The sequence below is a fragment of the Brachyistius frenatus genome, unplaced genomic scaffold (assembly GCF_029030835.1).
Source record: "Brachyistius frenatus isolate BFR_SWC_R1_liver_20210118 unplaced genomic scaffold, ASM2903083v1 Contig_32, whole genome shotgun sequence".
In the NCBI taxonomy this organism is placed as follows: domain Eukaryota; kingdom Metazoa; phylum Chordata; class Actinopteri; family Embiotocidae; genus Brachyistius; species Brachyistius frenatus.
This window is the reverse complement of record NW_027210631.1, coordinates 1537598-1556463: the sequence shown is the minus strand read 5'-3', so window position 1 is coordinate 1556463 and position 18866 is coordinate 1537598. Positions and strand designations below refer to the sequence as shown.

Below are 18866 nucleotides of genomic sequence, written 5' to 3'. Positions count from 1 at the left end.
ACAAAGCTTGTTATCTCTAGATAATAAAATAATCAACTTGTCGTAGCAACGATTAAAAAAAATAAATTGCCAGCTCGGCCGTCCTCGGCTTCCATATCAAACAGAAAGAACGTGTTTCTTATTCCAGGAGAATAATTTCAAACAAATTTGCTTTCTGTGAGGTCAGCAGGTGCTCAACAGTAGCCGAGACGGTCACCAGTCACAGGATTAATGACCTCTGTCAGTGGTGCCCTTTTGGCCCAGGCTGAAATATGTCAACTGCGAAACTTTCATGGTCCCTCCCTCTTTTCCCCTAAACTCTAATTATATAATATCTGAAGAAGTAGCAGTTGTTATCATGCTAATGCTCTAAACAGTGTAAACATTAGGCTTACTAAACTAAAAATTGTCTTTAATGCTTACAGATAAGCTTCAAGGACAATTCAAAGGTAAAAATGATAAAGCAAAATGCAAACACATCTAACTCAATATGCAAATTCTCAACATTAACAATAATTATGTATATCATCTGATGATAACCAGCAACTACAGCGTATGAGAGTAAAACCAAGTTTAGCACTCAATGCCCTTCCTCTTAGTCCGCTGTCCAAACCACAGTGAACCTTTCTGGACAAACAGTGGTGAGTTTGAGGACTATTTGAATGCTCATGACCTGTGGGGTTTGTGTAAAAACATGTGATGTAATAATGTCAGACTGCATGAGACATCCAGACATGTCACACGCTGCTGGGGCATATTGCTAATGTCTGAAAAAAGCTTCCCATATAACCTGTTAAATGCAAGTTTTATTGCATGACAAAAATCCTAACGGTCTCAGTTTCCCATGCCTTCTCATCGCTCATGTTTCTGTATACGTGCACATAAAATAAAAAATGAAATTCTTTTTTTTTTTTTAAGAGTCTAAAAAAACCTATGTGAGGAAATACACTGGAAGCATGATCAGATTTCTGAGAACAGCGAATGAGTGTGTTAAAGCACAAAATGCTCAATAAAACTCAAATATGTATGCATGCAAGTACTTCAACAATATTCACACAGTGAATTCACTTTTTTTTTTGAAGATACTAAAGTCTCTTTTACTGCGTTTTTTTTTTTTTTTTTTTTTTTTTTTTTAAAGAAAATAATGTCTGTCAGGTCACAACTACAGTAACTTAGTAAAGGAAAGTTAAGGCTTTAAAAAGAATTTAAAATGTCTTCAAGGAATAGTTCCCCATTTTGGCAAATATGCTTGTTCGCTTTCTCTTTCTTTGACCTTTGAAATAAAGTAATGGTAGTTATTGGCTTTGATACAATATATGTGTTGAAAAATACTGACATTGTACCATTACCACATTTGGTCCAGTATGGGTTCAGCACAGTACACAAGCATTTACCTTCATTACACAATGGTGTGGCCTTCCGGAAACGTTTTAAATAGTGCTCTCCTTGTCCGTGTCCTCTTGGTTTTTGGCTATGTTGATATTGGCATGTCCATTTCCGACTCCGTTACCCTCCAGTACATTTTCTCTGGCTTGACTCCTCAGTGCTAACTTCTTCTGTCTCTTGACGATTTTGAGGTAGAGGCCTCCCCACAGCACGTTGGCCAGGAAGTAGAGTCCGGTAATCAGCCCCATGAATCTTATTCTGGAAGTAAATGCAATATTGTCACTGTAAGTACTTCGGTTTGGGATTACTAGTTCGATTTTTGGACACATTAACAAATGGTGTGCTACGGTTAAGATATAGATGAGAAATTCCATTAATACAGGATGATCGAAAATGTGCGTGACTGTTCCTGTTACGTATGAACAGAGCACAACAAAGTAATGCTCAAGGAGCAGGAGGAAGTAATAACTTTCATGAGGACATTCCAAGTTTTGTCAATTGATCAACATCAGCACCTGTGTTACACATGTTTTTTTGTCACCACCGGTACGTGAACATTTGTGATTTCACCTTGGGCTTGAGCACATTCGTGTTTCAATGTCCAACAACGAAGAAGGTGCAACAAGTGGGTTTTCGTTGACATTCGTAGGATTGTGTATCGTGAATTTGTCCCTCAAAAGGTTATTGCTTCCCCCTGCTCAATGCATATTACTGTCCGGTGATCCGTTTTGATCTCGCCTCATATGTTTATGTTCTTGGATATTCAATTTACTTTAAACTGCCACTAGTGTTGTAGTTGATACGGGACATCATTTGATAGAGACAGCATAGCAAAAACAATCTGACAAGTCAAATTAACTTCAATAAAATGCAAAACAAATTAAGGTAATCTGTTCAATAAGACAAAGAAAGGTCACTTGACTCAAATTTTATGGACACCTTTTCAATATAAATGTTTAAAATAAACATGACTTGGTACATTACAAGTAGAGTATTCACGCGGGATGATAAAGGTCTGGTTCTACTGTACCTAAATGCATCAGCATCATAGAGTCTACATGCTCCACGGCCTCCACACTGCTTGGAGCCCCACTTCAAACAGGTTCGGTCAATCAGTGCTCCAAAATAAATAGGCGGAGGGATCCCACCTGGAAACACAAAGTGTACATACAAACTCATAAAATATCTAAAATATCTTCATTAAAAGGTTGATATACTAGTTGTGTTTTAGGTTTTATTAAGAACAGTAATGTACTCACCCAGAGTTCTTACTATCAGTGTCTGCATTCCCAAAGCCAGCGACTTCAGGTCGGGCTGTATGGACCTGAATTATTGAACAAGAGGCACCATATTAGAAGTTTGTATAAGCAACACATACCAAGACTGACAATAGTCTTACAGACGCACACTAAAATTAAGCAATAATGAAGAACAGAGATGATTTCTTGAGGTCAATTTGTCAAAGCTGGATTATCATGAATAATTACATAAAGTCCAGAGTCTTGTTGTTGACACTTTTAAGGACCATAAAAATCTCCACAAATGCCAAAGATCAACACCTGCAAGGCATTCTTATACTGAGCCATAAGAGATGGCACCTGAGCTATAAAGTTGATCAGCTCCAGTGTCACTCACCTGAGCAGTACGATGTATCCCGGCGTGCCCCCGCAGGCAGAAATGAAAGACCCCACCACGGACAAAGACATGTAGATTTTGAATTTGCTTTCACAGTCGCTCTTCCTGGGGCACTGACCCAGCACTGCAGACATGTTCATGGCTGGAGTCATCGTCTCCTCAGTGCACATACACTTATGAAACACCTAAAGAAACCAGAAGGATCGAGGCTAATTGGAGGCTGTGGGTTTGTGCTGTTTTTTGTTTGTTTGTTTTTTTACAGCTGCTGATTCTTATAAATCCAAGTTTTTGTTTTTAAAATTAAAATGCTTATCACCTATTTATGCTCATCTGGCATTTCAAATGACGACATTCTTCACTTTTACACCAGCCTTTGGAAAACCCACCAGTCCCTAACACTGCTTATGAGTATATACTGTATTCAAAGATAAATTGCTAAAAGAGATTTCCAAATGCAACCTTGCAATCTTGCTTGTTAAAGCCAGTACTTTGTCAGGAATCTGTGCATGTCTCCTACTCTGTCGCTGTTTTCCTCCATGTGTCTTTATGTGTGTCAGATAATCTGTCCGTCTCCACCGTTTTTATATGAGTCTCTGTAAATTGCTGCCTCACCATGTCTCTGCCGGTGCTGGTGGAGGTCTGGCAGCCGGCCAGGCAGGGCGAGGCGTACGTCATGCCATTGTCGGCGCACACTGGGTCCCAGTGCTTCTGTGAGCAGGAGCAGCCCATGTTGCACTGCGACAGCAGAGTCTGTGGGTTGTAGGACACTTGAGGAGACCTGGGTGCACACGGACACGGATGAGTATGCTTAATTTGCAATGACGTCACAAACATTTCAGATGCAACCGGGCTTTATAAATAAACCTTATAGACATACGTGTGCGTGCGTGCCACTCACCCTTGATATGAGACAGTGAGACCGGCCACCTCTGCATTGTCACACCGGATGAAACCCTGAATGGAAAGCAAACAAAAGGCCCCGAGAGAGGCAAGGATGGACACCCGGGCTGCTCCGACGATGCCAAGCTTGAAACGCTTCAGCACAAAACCTCCGGAGATGATGCCCAGAGCCACTGCGGGCAGGTTCAGTGCACCTAAATGGATACAACGGAAAAAAAAAAAAAAAATGATGACATGAAAATGCTCCACTGGTCATTATTTTTGGACATATTGTAAGAACCAACTGAGCATTTAGCATTTTTTTTTTATTTTTTTTATTAATTTTTATGTAGGAGCTGGTGAGGAAACGTAAATGAAATTGTGAGACAAAATGTCAGGAATGTCTTTGAAGGTATGTGGAACAGTTTTCTCTGTTTGTAATTTCTATTGAATCAGATTTAACGACCGTTTGGTGCTGCAGCAGTATCCCTGGTGCTGCTGCATTCAAATGTTTCTGTCCAGCAGCGAGTTGTTGTCGTGCTGATGTTATGTTTCATGATAAAAAAAAGTTACTGTGGAACAATCCATGTTGTAACAATAACACCGTTAGCTGGCCACTCAGGTAAACAGTCATTAAATGCTAATCATAGCTACTTGATAGACAAACACTCACACCAAAGGAGAGCCCACAGTGGGCCGCTCACATTTTAACTTTATCGCTCACAATCACACTTCCCTTCAATAACATCATTGTTTTAGAAGCCTCGGGCTGCACGGTGCTGCTGCATACCTATGAGGAAAATGGCCTTGGAGGGCGACTGGCCGTAGATCTGCTCCATGAACTTTGGCTTGAAGGTGATCATGCCGATGAAGCCGTTTACTGACACCAGGTAGGTGAGGATCATCAGTGAGAAGATGCTGTTTTTGAAGAGCCGCCTCAGAGATGGTAGGAAATCTGGTGAAGAACAACAACAACAAAAACAGAGATTAAAACAAAAGTATTTTTTACTGAGATAAACCTTTTTACAATGGTAGAAAAAAAAAACTTCTCTATTTCATATTATTTACACATCTAAACATGTTACAGCACAAATGTTTAGATAAATAGATTTATTGCTTATATCCATTTAAAATTACAACTATTACCTGACCGAACATCTTGCCAATTTAATTTCTTTAAGACTTTTCATTTTTGTTATTTCTATTGACATACATCCATCCATCGCAGATTTTTGGGCAACCTCTTCTGTAATATCTCTTTCAGATAATAACACATCATAACGTGAACATTTTGCAGACACTTATGATTTCATGTTGTGTATTGTACTTCTGCATAACTCTTTCCCAGTTATATAATATACATGCAGATATTGTATTTATTTAGATGTGATTAGTTACTGCAAGTATTCAGGGTGAGTGGTCTGGGCTCTTTGTTCTGTCTAGGTCATACATGGTTGGTGATTAAACATATTAACTCTAAAACCCTAAAAAACAGTGACATATTAAAGGGGGATTAAAATCCAGGAGTTCTTAGCCTACATCGTTATAGATAAGGTTAGGTAGTTACTTTATTAATCCCCGAGGGGAAAAAAAAAAAAAAAAAGGCATTTTTCATGACTTTCTTTTAAGTTTTATGGGAGGCTTTGGGCTGAATGTATGTCCTCTGGCTTATCTAAACATTGTGTCACCTTTAGCCAGCTCCTGGAACGAGACCGACTTCTCCTTCTCCTCGTGATCCTGGGTTTCTTCTGGCAGGAAATTCTCCTGCTCCGCCACCGTGACCAGCTCCCTGCTTTTACTCTGCCTCTGCTCTTGCCCCTGCTTGGGCAGAGACTTGGGCAGGAACCAAAAGGGGATACTGGACAGGAGAATCACCATGCCGGTCACTATGAAGCCCAGCCACCAGGCTCCCACCCAGCGGGAGTCCTTATGGGTGATGGTGATGCTGTCTACAGAGCGGGAGAAGAATGTTGACTGTAGGTTGTGAAGGGAATCGTGTTTGAACCCACAAACCCTGATAGTTCAGCCATTAGCAGAGAATGAGAGCATTGAGTCCACTCATTCACGAATGGTCAACAGATCTAAGCCACATAGCAAACGATAAGTCCTACGATATCAGCAGGGTGACATGTTGGGAAATACTCCTCCACTTTGACGACCCATAATCAGTGAATGATCAACACTGCCCATGCAAGTTCAAAAGAATTAACTAAATTGCTGAAGGGCTCTTTAATGTGGGATTTTTGTCTCACTGACGTAAAATCATGGATAACCATTACTATTGCAAGATACTCAAATTACTGAAATGACAGCCAGCGTGTTGTGCACCGTTACAACTTCACATGAATCAATCTTCCTTCTTGATATCAAGTAGTCCTGTACCTAAATCCACAGATCCAATGTCCACGTAGATCTTGGCGAGGAAGGACCCGAGCATGAACCCAAACATTGGTCCTAAGATTCCCACGGTATGGATACAGGCTGGAAAATGGGAAAAGAAACGCAGGGAAATAAAATAAAATACTGTTTTTAAGCAGTTTCTGGAAGTACAGTGGACATCTGAATGGTACAGAAGAGGTGTACAGTAAGGCAACATTAATACACTAGAGGCTGATGAAGTCAAAGTAGCATAAAGTAGCTGGGTGAAACAGAAAAAAAACAAAAAACAATGAAGTGGAAAGTTTGTAAAGTATATAGGAAAAATGGCACATACAAGTTACAGATCTTGAACCACAACAGGTACACGGTTATAACGAGAATCAAAAAAGAGCAGAATACTGGCACTCACAGGTGAAAATTTATCTGAAAATGTGTAAAATGCCCCAAAAAACTAGTAAAGACAGCAAACTGTTAAAACTAACTTACCCAAATAGAAAGGAGTGTTCTCTTCTCTGGAGAAGTCATCCAGGTAGGAGACTCCCAGGGGCATGATGGGAGTCTCTCCGATTCCACGCAGCATGTTTCCCAAGAACACGTAGATCCACATGGACGAGCCGGTTGCCTTTTCACAAGCTGAGGGGAGGAACACGGGACTTGAAACTGGCACTGGTATGAACTCAATTCATTTTGTATAAAACATTTTTTAAAAATTAAAAATGGACAAGCGGCTGAAAACACTGTGACAAATATAGATTTCCAAACCTGAGAGAGTTAATGCAGCGAGTGTGTTTGCCAGATACCTGTTATGGCCTCTACATCAGGGGTCTCATCTGCTTCTATCATGCTGTGGTTGGACAGACAGGGCAGGGTGCTCTCAGTGCTGTTGACATCAGCGTTGTGAGACACACTGGTCTCATATTTATACCTAGGAAATGTTAAAAAAAAAAAGTTATTACAAGACGGTCTGAAAATCATGGATATTAAATACACTCTACACAAACTTTCAATTTCAGTAAAACCATGAATGTTTGTGTAACGCGTGATGTACACGTGCACTTTGATTAGATATTTTAGAAAACATGCATGTAACATCTGAAGCGTCACATGTTTTACAAGTCAAGCATTCTCGATAACTACAAAAATGACCAACAGGATGCACATAAGGATTAAAACAATAAACACCAAAGGTCCTGGTTTATTGTTTGTCCATTGGTTATTGGACGTGTATTGAACTGCAACTTTGTTAAAGGTAACTGAGATAATTTACATTATCACTTAATCATTTGGGAAAATGTAGTTTTCTTTTACTTTGACTTTATGTTGTACTCACTTATCAGATATTCCTATATTTTGACAACATGATATATTTATCCGGCTGTCTCGGCATGTAATAAAGCACCCATGTGTATATGGGCTGGTCTGTGCACTTAACTTGGAGGTAACAGGCTGCATACACGGGTTGGGAAGGAGGCTCAGTAATGACAGGTTTGCTCTGGGGGCCCATACAGGTTACTTTACGATATTACTATTGCATTTTGAAAATGGGGCCTCACTCGAATATGTAGTTCTTTGATAGTACCATTTCTAGTTCAACTAAACATTCTGCATCCACAGCAGGTCTTCCTCCAAGAACCATTTCATTATATGACTTATGTGCATCCTTACTGCAGATATATACCTTAATAGGACCAAAAAGTTACATATACAACAGTCTAGAATTAATAAGGAGAAGGAAGCTGTGTACTAACAGTCCCTGGAAGAAGTGAGGCAGCGCTATGAGGAAAGATCCAGTAGCCATGATCAGACAGCCAATACCAATCAGCCTGGGACGATGGAGCTTCGCACCAAAGTAGCTCACAAAGGCTACCACCAGCAGGTTACCTTGGGAAGAAAATTTAAAGTTAATGACTGCATGAATGAATGAGGGAATTAGTTATTGGCAACTATTTACAAACACGAGAGTTGTACCAGTCTTGTCATCTTACTCGGGTCAAGAAATCATATCGGCTTCCCATTTAGGATGAAACATTAGTACTAAATGGAACATCAATCTGTTGTTCTTGTGTCAATATGTTACCATTTAAAATACCTGGATGTAGTTCAAATACAGTGGCACATACCCATTTCGAAGCTGCCATCTATAACACCAATCAGGGAACTGGGAATATCGAAGCGCCTTTCAATCTGGGTGATAGAGCTCTTCATGTAGGCTCCACAAAAGGCTTTGGCAAAATATACAAATGCCAGAGAGGCCAGGAAGAGCTGGAAAACACACACAAGTTGTTAGATGACGCTGTTGGGGTGGGGGGTTGATTCGATTAGATTTTGTGAAAAGAGCTGCCAGACTGGAGTATCTCTTTTCACCTGGTAATCTCTTTTTAATGTCTTTAGAGTGAAAGGATGAGAGGACTCCTTTCCAGTTTCAGTAAAAAAAAAAAAGAAAGTTTCTGAATTGGGCTTTTTTAAATGATGAAAGGATGTAATCGTAACTCGTTTAGACATTAAGGGAACAGCTGTATGACATTTGATTGATTAGAGTCTTTATAACAGGATAAAGCCAGAAGTCACTAGACTATTGTTTAAAATACAATCTACATCAATTCAATTGTTTAACATCTCACTTCATTAGTTCTTGTCTAATCATAGCCTACAATTAATGTCTGGACATGACAGGTCTACAGGGCCGCTGTGAATGGGATCTACTAGCCAATAGTCGTATTGTAGACTTTCTAAAACCGTAGCAAAAGTGTCAGTAACAGACAAAACTGCAATAAGAGGGAAAACAAATCCTTACGTTGTCTGTCTTCAACTTGACTCTTGAAATGGTAAAGATGCTAACTTTGTATAGACTTAGGCTCACTTTTTTAGGATAATATCATGGAGACTTTGCATCAGTCCATAATTAAGGGTTGTGTTGTTTTAAAAATCACTGAGAATTTTGAGAAGTAAATCTGACGCTGTTGTCTGTAAATGGTAGATGAAATCTTTCAACAGTTTTTGTTATTTTCCAGGAATTCTCTTAGCACAAATCTTATTTACGTGCAGCTGTATCTTTGACAGATTGTCAATGATTAAAGAGGACTCTCCCTGGGATGTATAGGTCACAGGTTATTCTGTGAATATGCCGATAACTGCAGCTACATGCCTGACAGTTTAATGTCTGCCAGTAAACATTTCCTCCAGAGCCCAATATTGGTTTTATTTTTTTTTTAACAAAGACAGGTTTCACGAATGACTTTATTTTTAGAAATGAATATTAATTTCCCTTTGAGCTGATAATCTTCCATTTTTCTATGTCATTGTGTAATATGTACTATAGCCAATGATGTAAGCATTTAACTGTGTCAACATATTGAGAAAGTGTGCAAATAAACAGCGCTTTCATTTTGGAACTACAGATCACAGAAATCAGTTTCAGAGTTTTTAAAAGCAAAATGGAGCTTTTTCTGTTGAAGTTCTGGCTTTTACCGCTTCAACAGGTTTACACTGACATATAATACCATACAAAGACAAATCATGTTAAAAATGTAAATCAAACATTTAATAGCCCGATCGTCTCACAGGTTTAAACTTTTTTGGGGGTGTTTGGCTTGGCTGCTTTTAACTTTTAAAAAAATGAATACTATATATGAAGAGTCCCAAATATTTTGTAAAACTGCCAGACTGCAAGATTTCACTGACCTTGAGCTTGGAGCAACATGCCTCACGTGTTTTCTTGGACTCACTCATGATGCTGACGTGCTCAACAGATGGGAGAAAGCCCAAAACACCAAAAGACCTGCAAAAAAGCAACAAAAATATGATTTGGACCAAATCATTTACATCAAATAGACTTTTTGCAAAAATATTTAAAAAACAAACAAATTATATGCAACTATAAAAGCTGTGTTTTGCAGTGTAGCGTTATATTTAGCAAACATAAGTAATAAGGACATCTTGTCCGTAGTCTGAATTTAGTAATTTCATTGATTGCTATCAAACTAATTTTGTTTCTCAGTTTTTACACAAAAAAATATTACAGTTACAAAAAAGGTTTAAACCATTTTAGTCTCAGTGCATCCTAAATATGTAAATATGTAACGTAATGTAATCCTGAATAAGAACTTGTAGAATCAGAAGTAGTGAAAAAGCAACAACAAATTTTTTTACCTGAGAGGCAGCAGGGGTCCTGTGAGGGATGGCAGCTGCAGGCTTGTTTTACCGGACAGGACTTTGCGCTTAAAGCAAGACTCTTATCACAAACAAATTATAACATGGCCTGTGATCAGTAACTCAGGCACTCATCTGCACTTGTTGACTTGTTATCAATAAAAAGCCCCTCCAGCACTGATACGCGTACAATCAAACACAAAGCGTGACTGCCTGTGGTTGTCCAGTAGGATGCTTGTCTGACTAGAAAACGAAAAGGTTCAGAGGTTCACTCAATACAAACACACAGGGACATTCGCAGTCTCACACATCCTCCTCTGTGAACATCATAAGGCTCCCGAGTAGCCATCCTTTTGAACGCACAACAAACAGCAGCAGCGTGAAGTTGGCCAAAGCTTATTGTGGTACAAGCCTGCTGTTTCTGTTGGTTTGCTAGATTCAAAGAGGGAAATGCTTTCCTCTCCCGCAGAAATTCAGCTTTTCTAAGGCTGGGTGCTTTCAAGGCCTGATCAAAGTCTTCCTGTCCTATTGATAGCCCCTAACAATGGCATCCTCCCTGTGTCCTAATGGTTGAGTACTGTATACCTCATTAGCTTATCTCACTTGTTAAACAGTATGTAAAGCATACATTATACATAAAACAAAACAAAAAACCATCAAACATTAAATTTAAAAAAAAAAAAAAATCCACTGTTGCAAATTGTATCTTTGTATGTGGAGTCTCCAGTTGGTGGTGTAACGATGTAGTCTCAAGCACTGACAGTGTGAAAGGAACAAAGTCACACTCAAACTTATCCGATCGAGGCAGCAGGAGACCAGCAACTCCCATGTACAGTGAGGTAAAATGACCGTTTTTGTCAAAGGAGTCTGGTTGCTGTGAAGAGAGATATAACGGCTTCAGTTTCCCATCGGAAAGGACTCCAAAACAGCGAGCACTTGCACAGATATGGAGCAAATATATTTTGTTCCTAACAACATACTCAGCAGCACAATGCTTAGTTTCTGTGCCCGCAGCTCTCTGAGCTCCATCTATTGCAGGTAACACACTGGCTATGGAAAAGTATACCATACAACTCAACCTAAAACAACCCACACTATCCCTTTAATGGAGCCAAGAGTGATACAAGTCAAAGCAGTGTTGCTGCCAATATGGAAGTTGCATCAATGTGTAGTTAGGTAAATCATTCTGTTTACTCAATCGAAAACAGATGGAGACTTTTTTTTTTTTTTTTTTTTAAAGTAAATAACAAAAATATGTTGAAAGGGAAGTTTTTTGTTGTTGTTGTTGTTTTTTTAATTGATAACTCATTAAATTTGAATCAGATTTTTAATTTGGAAATCTAATAGATGTAAAGATCACTCATGTTATAGGCTTTGGTCTGTGCCGTCTTTGTGCTACCTCTCTACACTCACAGCTGGTGACATGCTTAGGTATCCTCTCCCTGAGCTCCTGACAGTAACTACTCTACTGCTCCACCTGCAGGTAACTGTGTAACACCACCCACAACAGGAGGAGAGGAGAGTGGGAGTCGGACCATTTTATGTTACCTTGAAAGAGAAAACAACACTATCATCCAATACAAATGTGTGCGTCTTGAAAGCAAATATTGGAGTGTACAATTTATTTAACTTTGTCTCACACACACACACACACACACACACACACACACACACACACACACACACACACACACACACACACACACACACACACACACACACACACACACACTAGACTTTGAAGGTTACAGGTTTGTGAAGGACCAAATAAAAGTATTTCATTTGAATGCAACTTTCCAAACTCCTAAATAGAGTAAGAATAAAAGAAAGCTATCGTTTCACTGTTAATTAATTTATGTGGAGGAGGCTCACTACTACAGTCTGCTGACCTGTATGATCGGGAGTGCTGCAGGGTGGTAAATGAGAGTTATTTCAGCTACCGTTTCCTCACCTGTCTGGAATCTTTTTGGGGGATTTCAGTGGTAATGTGTACACAGTTTGGCCCGTCTCTTTTTGAGCCACACGTTCATAGTGAGACTCGTTATACTGAATCGCTTCATGATGTGAATCTGAGACATAACTCTGGTAAAGAGTGCTTTATTTTGTTCGGTAATAAACTGACACGAGAACATTTTCCTTTCTAAACACTTGAATGAAAAGCTAGTGACGTTCTCTCTGTCTCTCTCTTTCTGTCTCTCTCTGTCTCTCTCTGTCTCACTCTGTCTGTCTCTCTGTCTGTGTGTGACATGGACACCCCTTCAATCTAAATTCTCAACCAAATGCAAGCCACTTGTGAACTCTTTTTTTTTTGTTGGAAGAATTAACGCTACAATACTGCCAAGCAAGCATCCATCTATTTTTGAAGTCCTAATTAGGGCCCGAGCATCGAGAATCGGTGCGAAAGCCCTGTTGTTTTTCGTAAAGATGTTGGTCGTTAGACGTTAGACGTTCTTATCCTTACGTAAAGTGATTTGCCTTTTTGGAATCTTTATCATATTCAAAAACTCACAAAAGTGGATCCACATTTGTCTCCCGGTGAAAAATTTCGTATTCTAGTGGAGTCGCGAGTGGGCGTGGTCAAATGGCTCGCCAGCGCCCCCTACAGAGATGCCCCGGCGGCCACATTTATCTAAATTCACGAAATCCGGTGGACACGTGTATCACACCTAGACGCACAAAAAAGTTACATTGCACCATTGTGTCAACTCGACAGGAAGTCCACCATCTTGAATTTTGTTGCCATTTTGGGCGATTCTGACACGTTGTACTTTGTCGAACTCCTCCGAGGGATTTTGTCGGACCGACTTGAATTTATGTTCTACGGATAGAAAACATGTTTGGGATTAAAAGTTATCAAAATAATTCGTTTTCATCGATGTGTGTGCCCGTGAGAGGCGGTTATTTTGAGCGTCTCGCCATGAAACTACGAGTTGCTTTAAATCTTATGAACATGGACCAACCTTCTCCAAACATCACAGGTATGATAACAGCCCCGCCCTGAAGACACCTGTGGGGTAATATTCGCTCATAGTCATAGCGCCCCCTGGTGGACACTGAAAATGACACTTTTCATACTTTCACATTCTACGTCGAGCTGGTTGATCACATGAACCTGAAGTCGGGTCACAATAACCTAAACATGTAGTTGATGATATATGGAGACAGTCATTCGACTTTGTCAATGGGCGTCGTCGTGACAATGCGGCAAAGTTGGATGTCTCGCCGTGACACAGGAAGTTGATGTTTAAGGTCAAAGGATGCTTGAAACCTCACGAAACATGTCGCATACATCCGGCGTGGTGAGACGATACATCTGATGTGTGTTTTGTGAGTGGGCGTGGCCAAACGGCTCGCCAGCGCCCCCTGCTGGAGAGAGGAAACGAGACAAAAATAGCAACTTTAAGTGGGGATACGCGGTCCCTCGCGCGCTGCACGTCGGGGAGGCGGCACGCCAGAGTGCGAGGGCCTGTACATCACTCCTTGCAGTTTTAATTTTTAGGCATGTTTTTCAAGAGGTTCATCTCACAATATTGATATGACCCTCAAATTAAAAGTGAAAGTTAGCACCAATTAAAATTCATTATTTTATTTTTACATTCATGTAAAACAATGATGAATTTTTAAAGATGAATTGATGTGATTGGCCCCTAAAGAGTAATTTCTGGTGGTCTTTGGGGACAGTCGTTGATCCTGTTTCAGTTTAAATGATTTCAGTCTCTTTGGGGTTCAAAATGTCCACTCTGGTATTTAGGATGACGAGTCTGGTGTTGACCGTGTTCCCAGCGTGGCGTTGTTCCTCTCCAGCGGGTGGTGCTGTTGTCCCTGTCGGACTGCTCTATGTGTCTTTTGCAGTGCCCACAAATGTTGTGTGCCTTCCCTGCACCAGACCACTTCTTGTAAGGGGTTGTGTCGGGAAGTCTTTGGTGATGGTCGTCTCGGTGCTGGTACCTGGGATGTCCGCTCAGTGCTTCTGCAGGGAAAAAGTCTTTATCTTGGTCTGATCTCCAGTTTCTGTGACTGTGTCTGAAGACCTTCCTCTCTTTCATGTCCATCACTTGTTCTCTACCGTTGTGGTTGAACAGGCCTCCTTGTTCTGACTCTTCTGTCAGTTGTGCTTCTTCTTCACCGCCCACCGAATCAGAAAATGTCCTTTCAATAACCAGCAGTTTATATCTGCGATGTTTCTGTCGCACCCAAATACCAGCTGAATACTTGTTGGGGCCTTGGTCTCTGCGATGGCGGACAATAACGACTTTCCTGCCTGACGCCTTCATCTCTGGTGCTTCATCGGTGCAGCTGTCAATGTTGCTGCTCTGAGATGTCTCATTGCGTCTTTTTGGCTTGGATATGTCACCTTGTGCCAGGGACACGTCTTCTTCTCTGTACGTTGAATCAGAGAGTCCTCGGTAGCGGGCAAGCAGCTGGTACCTTCGGTGTTTCCGCCGTGCCCACATACCAGAAGAATCCTTGCTGGGGATGGAGCCCGGGTCTCTGCAACGGTGGACGATAAAGACTTTCCTGCTCATCGTGTCCATCACTGGTGCGCCATTGGTGCAGTCGTCCATGTTGCTGCTCTGAGATGTCTCATTGCCTCCTTTCGGCCCAGACCCGTCTTCTCTTTTAGACTCTGAATCGGAGATTCCTCGGTAGCGGGCAAGCAGCAGGAACTTGCGATGTTTCCGCAGTGCCCACAGACCAGAGGAGTCCTTGCTGGTGATTGAAACAGCGTTTCCACAAAGGCAGTCAGTTAAGGTTCTCCTGCTCTTCTCGTTTATCACCGGTGCTACACTGGTGCAGATCCCTTTGTCTTTACTCGGAGACGTTCCAATGTCAGCTTGTGTCGCGGGTAAATCCTCCTCACCATTCACTGGATGGGAGATCTTGCGGTAGCGCGCAAGCAGTTGGTACCTGCGCCGTTTGCGAAGTTCCCACAAACAGGAGGTATCTTTGCTTGGATGCCGGTTTCTGCGGCGTGTTTGCTTGCGTTGTTCTTCCATGCGTTCTCGTCAACGAAGCTTGCTGTTGTGCGATGTGTTCTTCAGAACAACTGTAAATGTTTTCTGACCGCTTATTCTGCTGTGTTTATACTGTTCTGCTGTGACATCACTCTGCTGTGACATCATCAGATTCTCTTCCTTTAATCTCAGATTCTACTACAGAATGCTTCAGAGGCGGCTCTTTAGAGCTCCATGGTTACCATGGAGACATACAAGTCTTTATTTAGCTGTATTGTCAGCAACACAGCAGTGAGTGTAGGATGCTATTTTTTTTTTTTTTTTTTACAAAAGAGTACAGGAAGTGATGACAGCCTTTTGATCAAGCCATGGTACTCCGAGACGAATTTGAAATTGATGCAGGAGGCAGATGTGACCTTGCCATTAAGGCAACCAGTGGGGGGGGGGACCCCTATTGTGTTTTAATGAAGTCTGTTGTTGGAGACCTTTTCAGGCCTCATGGTCAGGTGTGTGAAGCATGGCAGCACCTGTGTGTGCTTTCCCCGATCTGTAATCCACAGTTTTAAATTAGGGTCTCCATTTACTTGTTCCTCCTGTAAAAAATAAACTGTGGTCTACAAATTGATGCTAATTTTAAGCAGAAGCATTCCATTGGTTTTTAAAATACCTCATAACAGAGCAAAATGTCAGTCGCACCACATTGTTATAGGATCAAAGTTGACATGGTCACCAACATTTTTGCTGTTATTCATTCAATTTTAAACACGCTGTTGTTGATTAATATTGCCATCCTTGGGCCTTGCTGCTTCTAAGACTAAATCAGTTGGCATTACAAGGTTAGACAACTGAATTTTCACCTATGAACCATTAAATTCAAGTATGTGCAAGAAGACCCTGTCCCATTATTGCCCTTATTCTCTAATGAGCTCAATTATGGGCTACAATCAGCCTGTACTCATTCTTTGTTTTGTGTGACACTGCGTTCCACAAATTAATCCATGACATACTTGTTCACTTTTTCAGTGTTCTAAACTTAATCAAGAACAGAGGAGGGAGGACAATAATAAGGTTGAATGTGTTGAAGACTGTGACGGAGGGGCCCCGTAACTGACCGCGTGAGGCGCATTCAGACACACATAGACGTGCACGCGTGCCATTAGACTGTACATAAAAAGGGATGTATTCTCCCGGTCTGAAAAGTGAAGTCAATGCAGAGGTGCCTCAAAGTGCAATTCGACTGAAGGCCACTAGGGGCTGGCACCAAAAAATCTCTGGCTCCAATAGACTCCCATTCAAAAACAGCAGGTGGGTGTAGTCGGGTGTGGATGGTTGTAGTTGTTAGCAGTTGTAGCTTTGCACCGTTGCTCAGAGCTAGTTAGCGGTAGACCATGTCTAGTAACGATCTCAGGTTTTCTCTTATGGTCTTTACTTTGATGTATTTGAACTGTAACTGTTCTGAAAAATGACATTGTTGTTTATTTTTTTGGTGGATGGTTCATTAGCCATGGATGCCACCGCATCCACAACACTGCCATTGTGACCAAAACCAGTGTAATCTCTATCTTCTGCCAACAGTTAGGCCAAATTCATGCCATATGTTGTTGATAGTAGATTGTGAGAGACAGAAATCCCTGTGTTAACAAATCATGAGCGTCTTGGTCTGAAATAAAAAAATCTCTGGAGCCATTTTGAAGTCTGCTGGCAATCAATCTAATGACTTATTAAGATTCATGACTTCCCAGCTGCACACCTGCCCTAATGCAAATGACAAGAGTCTTCCTTGGGGACACACACACACACACACACACACACACACACACACACACACACACACACACACACACACACACACACACACACACACACACACACACACACAGGTCGACTCTCCTCTCAGCCTGTTCCCGGGGCTTTCCGTTCAAACTAAAGCACAGACGAATCAGCTGTTTAAAACACCTGTAGCAATGCGCAGTTGTGCGACATCATCAGTATGTGAATACTATCTTTAATCATAAAAGACAGGTTTATCTGAGAGCTATTTGTTGGGCTCAGTGAAGGAAAATTATTTAATTTGTTTCTGTTTTGTTTTCTGCAGTAAGCAGACGAATGATAACCTCTGGATTAAGATATTTGCTTTATTGTATGTATTATTCAATTAGCCTGATGGGAGGGGCTTACTAGATTTAAAGGGGCCTCCTCAGGATGGAGGGCAGTGTGGGCCAAGTTACAGAGAAGGTAACAGCTACTTTGTTGAGACACTGCTGACTTTGGTAACTTTTTGGTTATGAATTTGTTTTTTTGTTTTATTTTCATTTTTTGCAAACATTTCTGTTGCTTGTATGTACCTTTTGCTACTTGTAAATATATTTTGCCACCAATCTGCCCTTCTGGGAGACAAGCACAATACATTTCACCGTCACTACCTATGCCATGTTTTGTGTTATCTGAGGGCTGAGGTTGAACCCTGACACAAAGACATTTTTGTATATGATTGTTTTGTTCTTTATTTTAGCTTTAGATGAAAGCAGATCATTGAATAATAAATCAGTCATTTAAATTAAGCATTACATTGATTTTTTTTCCTTTCATAATTAAATGTATTGGGACTGTTGGTTGGACACTACGAGTCACTGTGGCCTTCTGGAAATTGTGATTTACTGTCAGCATAAATTAACTATTAAAAAAGAAAATGATTAATTGATAATAAGTGTTTCACAAATGTAACCAATAGTAGATTATTGACAACTATATGCAGACCTCCAGTTCGACAGTCAGAGTGTGTGACTCCCCCAGTTCATCCACCTGTTCTACAGAAACATGGACTTGTAATGCTAGAGTCAGTCCTGTAGGGTGACGCAGTCTTCCAATTTTTGCAGATATCAGCTTGTTGAGGAAATGAGGCCTGTTTGAAGTATTTTGACATTTGTCACTGTTTTCATAAAGCCTGTGCATCATTATCAGCTGGCAGTAAACAGCAGCTGTATATCTTAATTAATCTCTGATCCAACATAATTTTTATTTTTTTTATTGAGTTTATCAATCTGTTCCATTTTGATTTTCAGAATACAATTTGCATAATTTAACTGAAATGCAGCAGACTACAACCACCACAAATGATCCATGAACTGGTGCCCTGGCAGCCTCCAGCTCCTCCTCCACTTCTGCAGGGGACCTAGAGAGGGCTGCCCAAGTAGTTCCAGCAGGATGTTACGCCCGGCTTCGTCTACGTCGGGGCCCCCTCCTTCACCCTTGGGGAGGCTTTCTGTTTTGGCTGGGGCGATGCTCCTGCAGAAGAGGGAGCTGGACCTGAGCACCAGCAGTGAAAATTAAAAAATTTATATATATATATAAAATATATACATATTTACAGATTTGAACATAAAAATGATGTCACACTCTTCAATAAAAACACACGAAATGAAGATTGCAAATGTGGCAACAAGCTCTGTCTGCTGATACGGGGAGGAAACTAATCACATGGGTCATTTCAACTGTTACATTACA

The 18866-nt window shown here is 40.8% G+C and overlaps 1 protein-coding gene across 1 annotated transcript; it reads right to left on the bottom strand.

The window, feature by feature from the left end:
* Nucleotides 1-878: 878 nt before the first annotated feature.
* On the bottom strand, nucleotides 879-10714 carry LOC138621759 (solute carrier organic anion transporter family member 1C1-like). Its single transcript, XM_069700034.1, has 15 exons — nucleotides 10408-10714; nucleotides 9940-10036; nucleotides 8379-8520; nucleotides 8007-8139; nucleotides 7059-7183; nucleotides 6745-6891; nucleotides 6262-6360; nucleotides 5568-5828; nucleotides 4670-4834; nucleotides 3899-4094; nucleotides 3613-3778; nucleotides 3001-3185; nucleotides 2625-2689; nucleotides 2396-2513; nucleotides 879-1623 (listed from the first exon to the last, which is right to left on the bottom strand). The coding sequence occupies exons 2-15, from the start codon at nucleotides 9985-9987 to the stop codon at nucleotides 1410-1412; spliced, it is 2064 nt and encodes a 687-aa protein (XP_069556135.1). The 5' UTR covers nucleotides 9988-10036; nucleotides 10408-10714; the 3' UTR covers nucleotides 879-1409.
* Between the last annotated feature and the right edge of the window lie 8152 nt (nucleotides 10715-18866).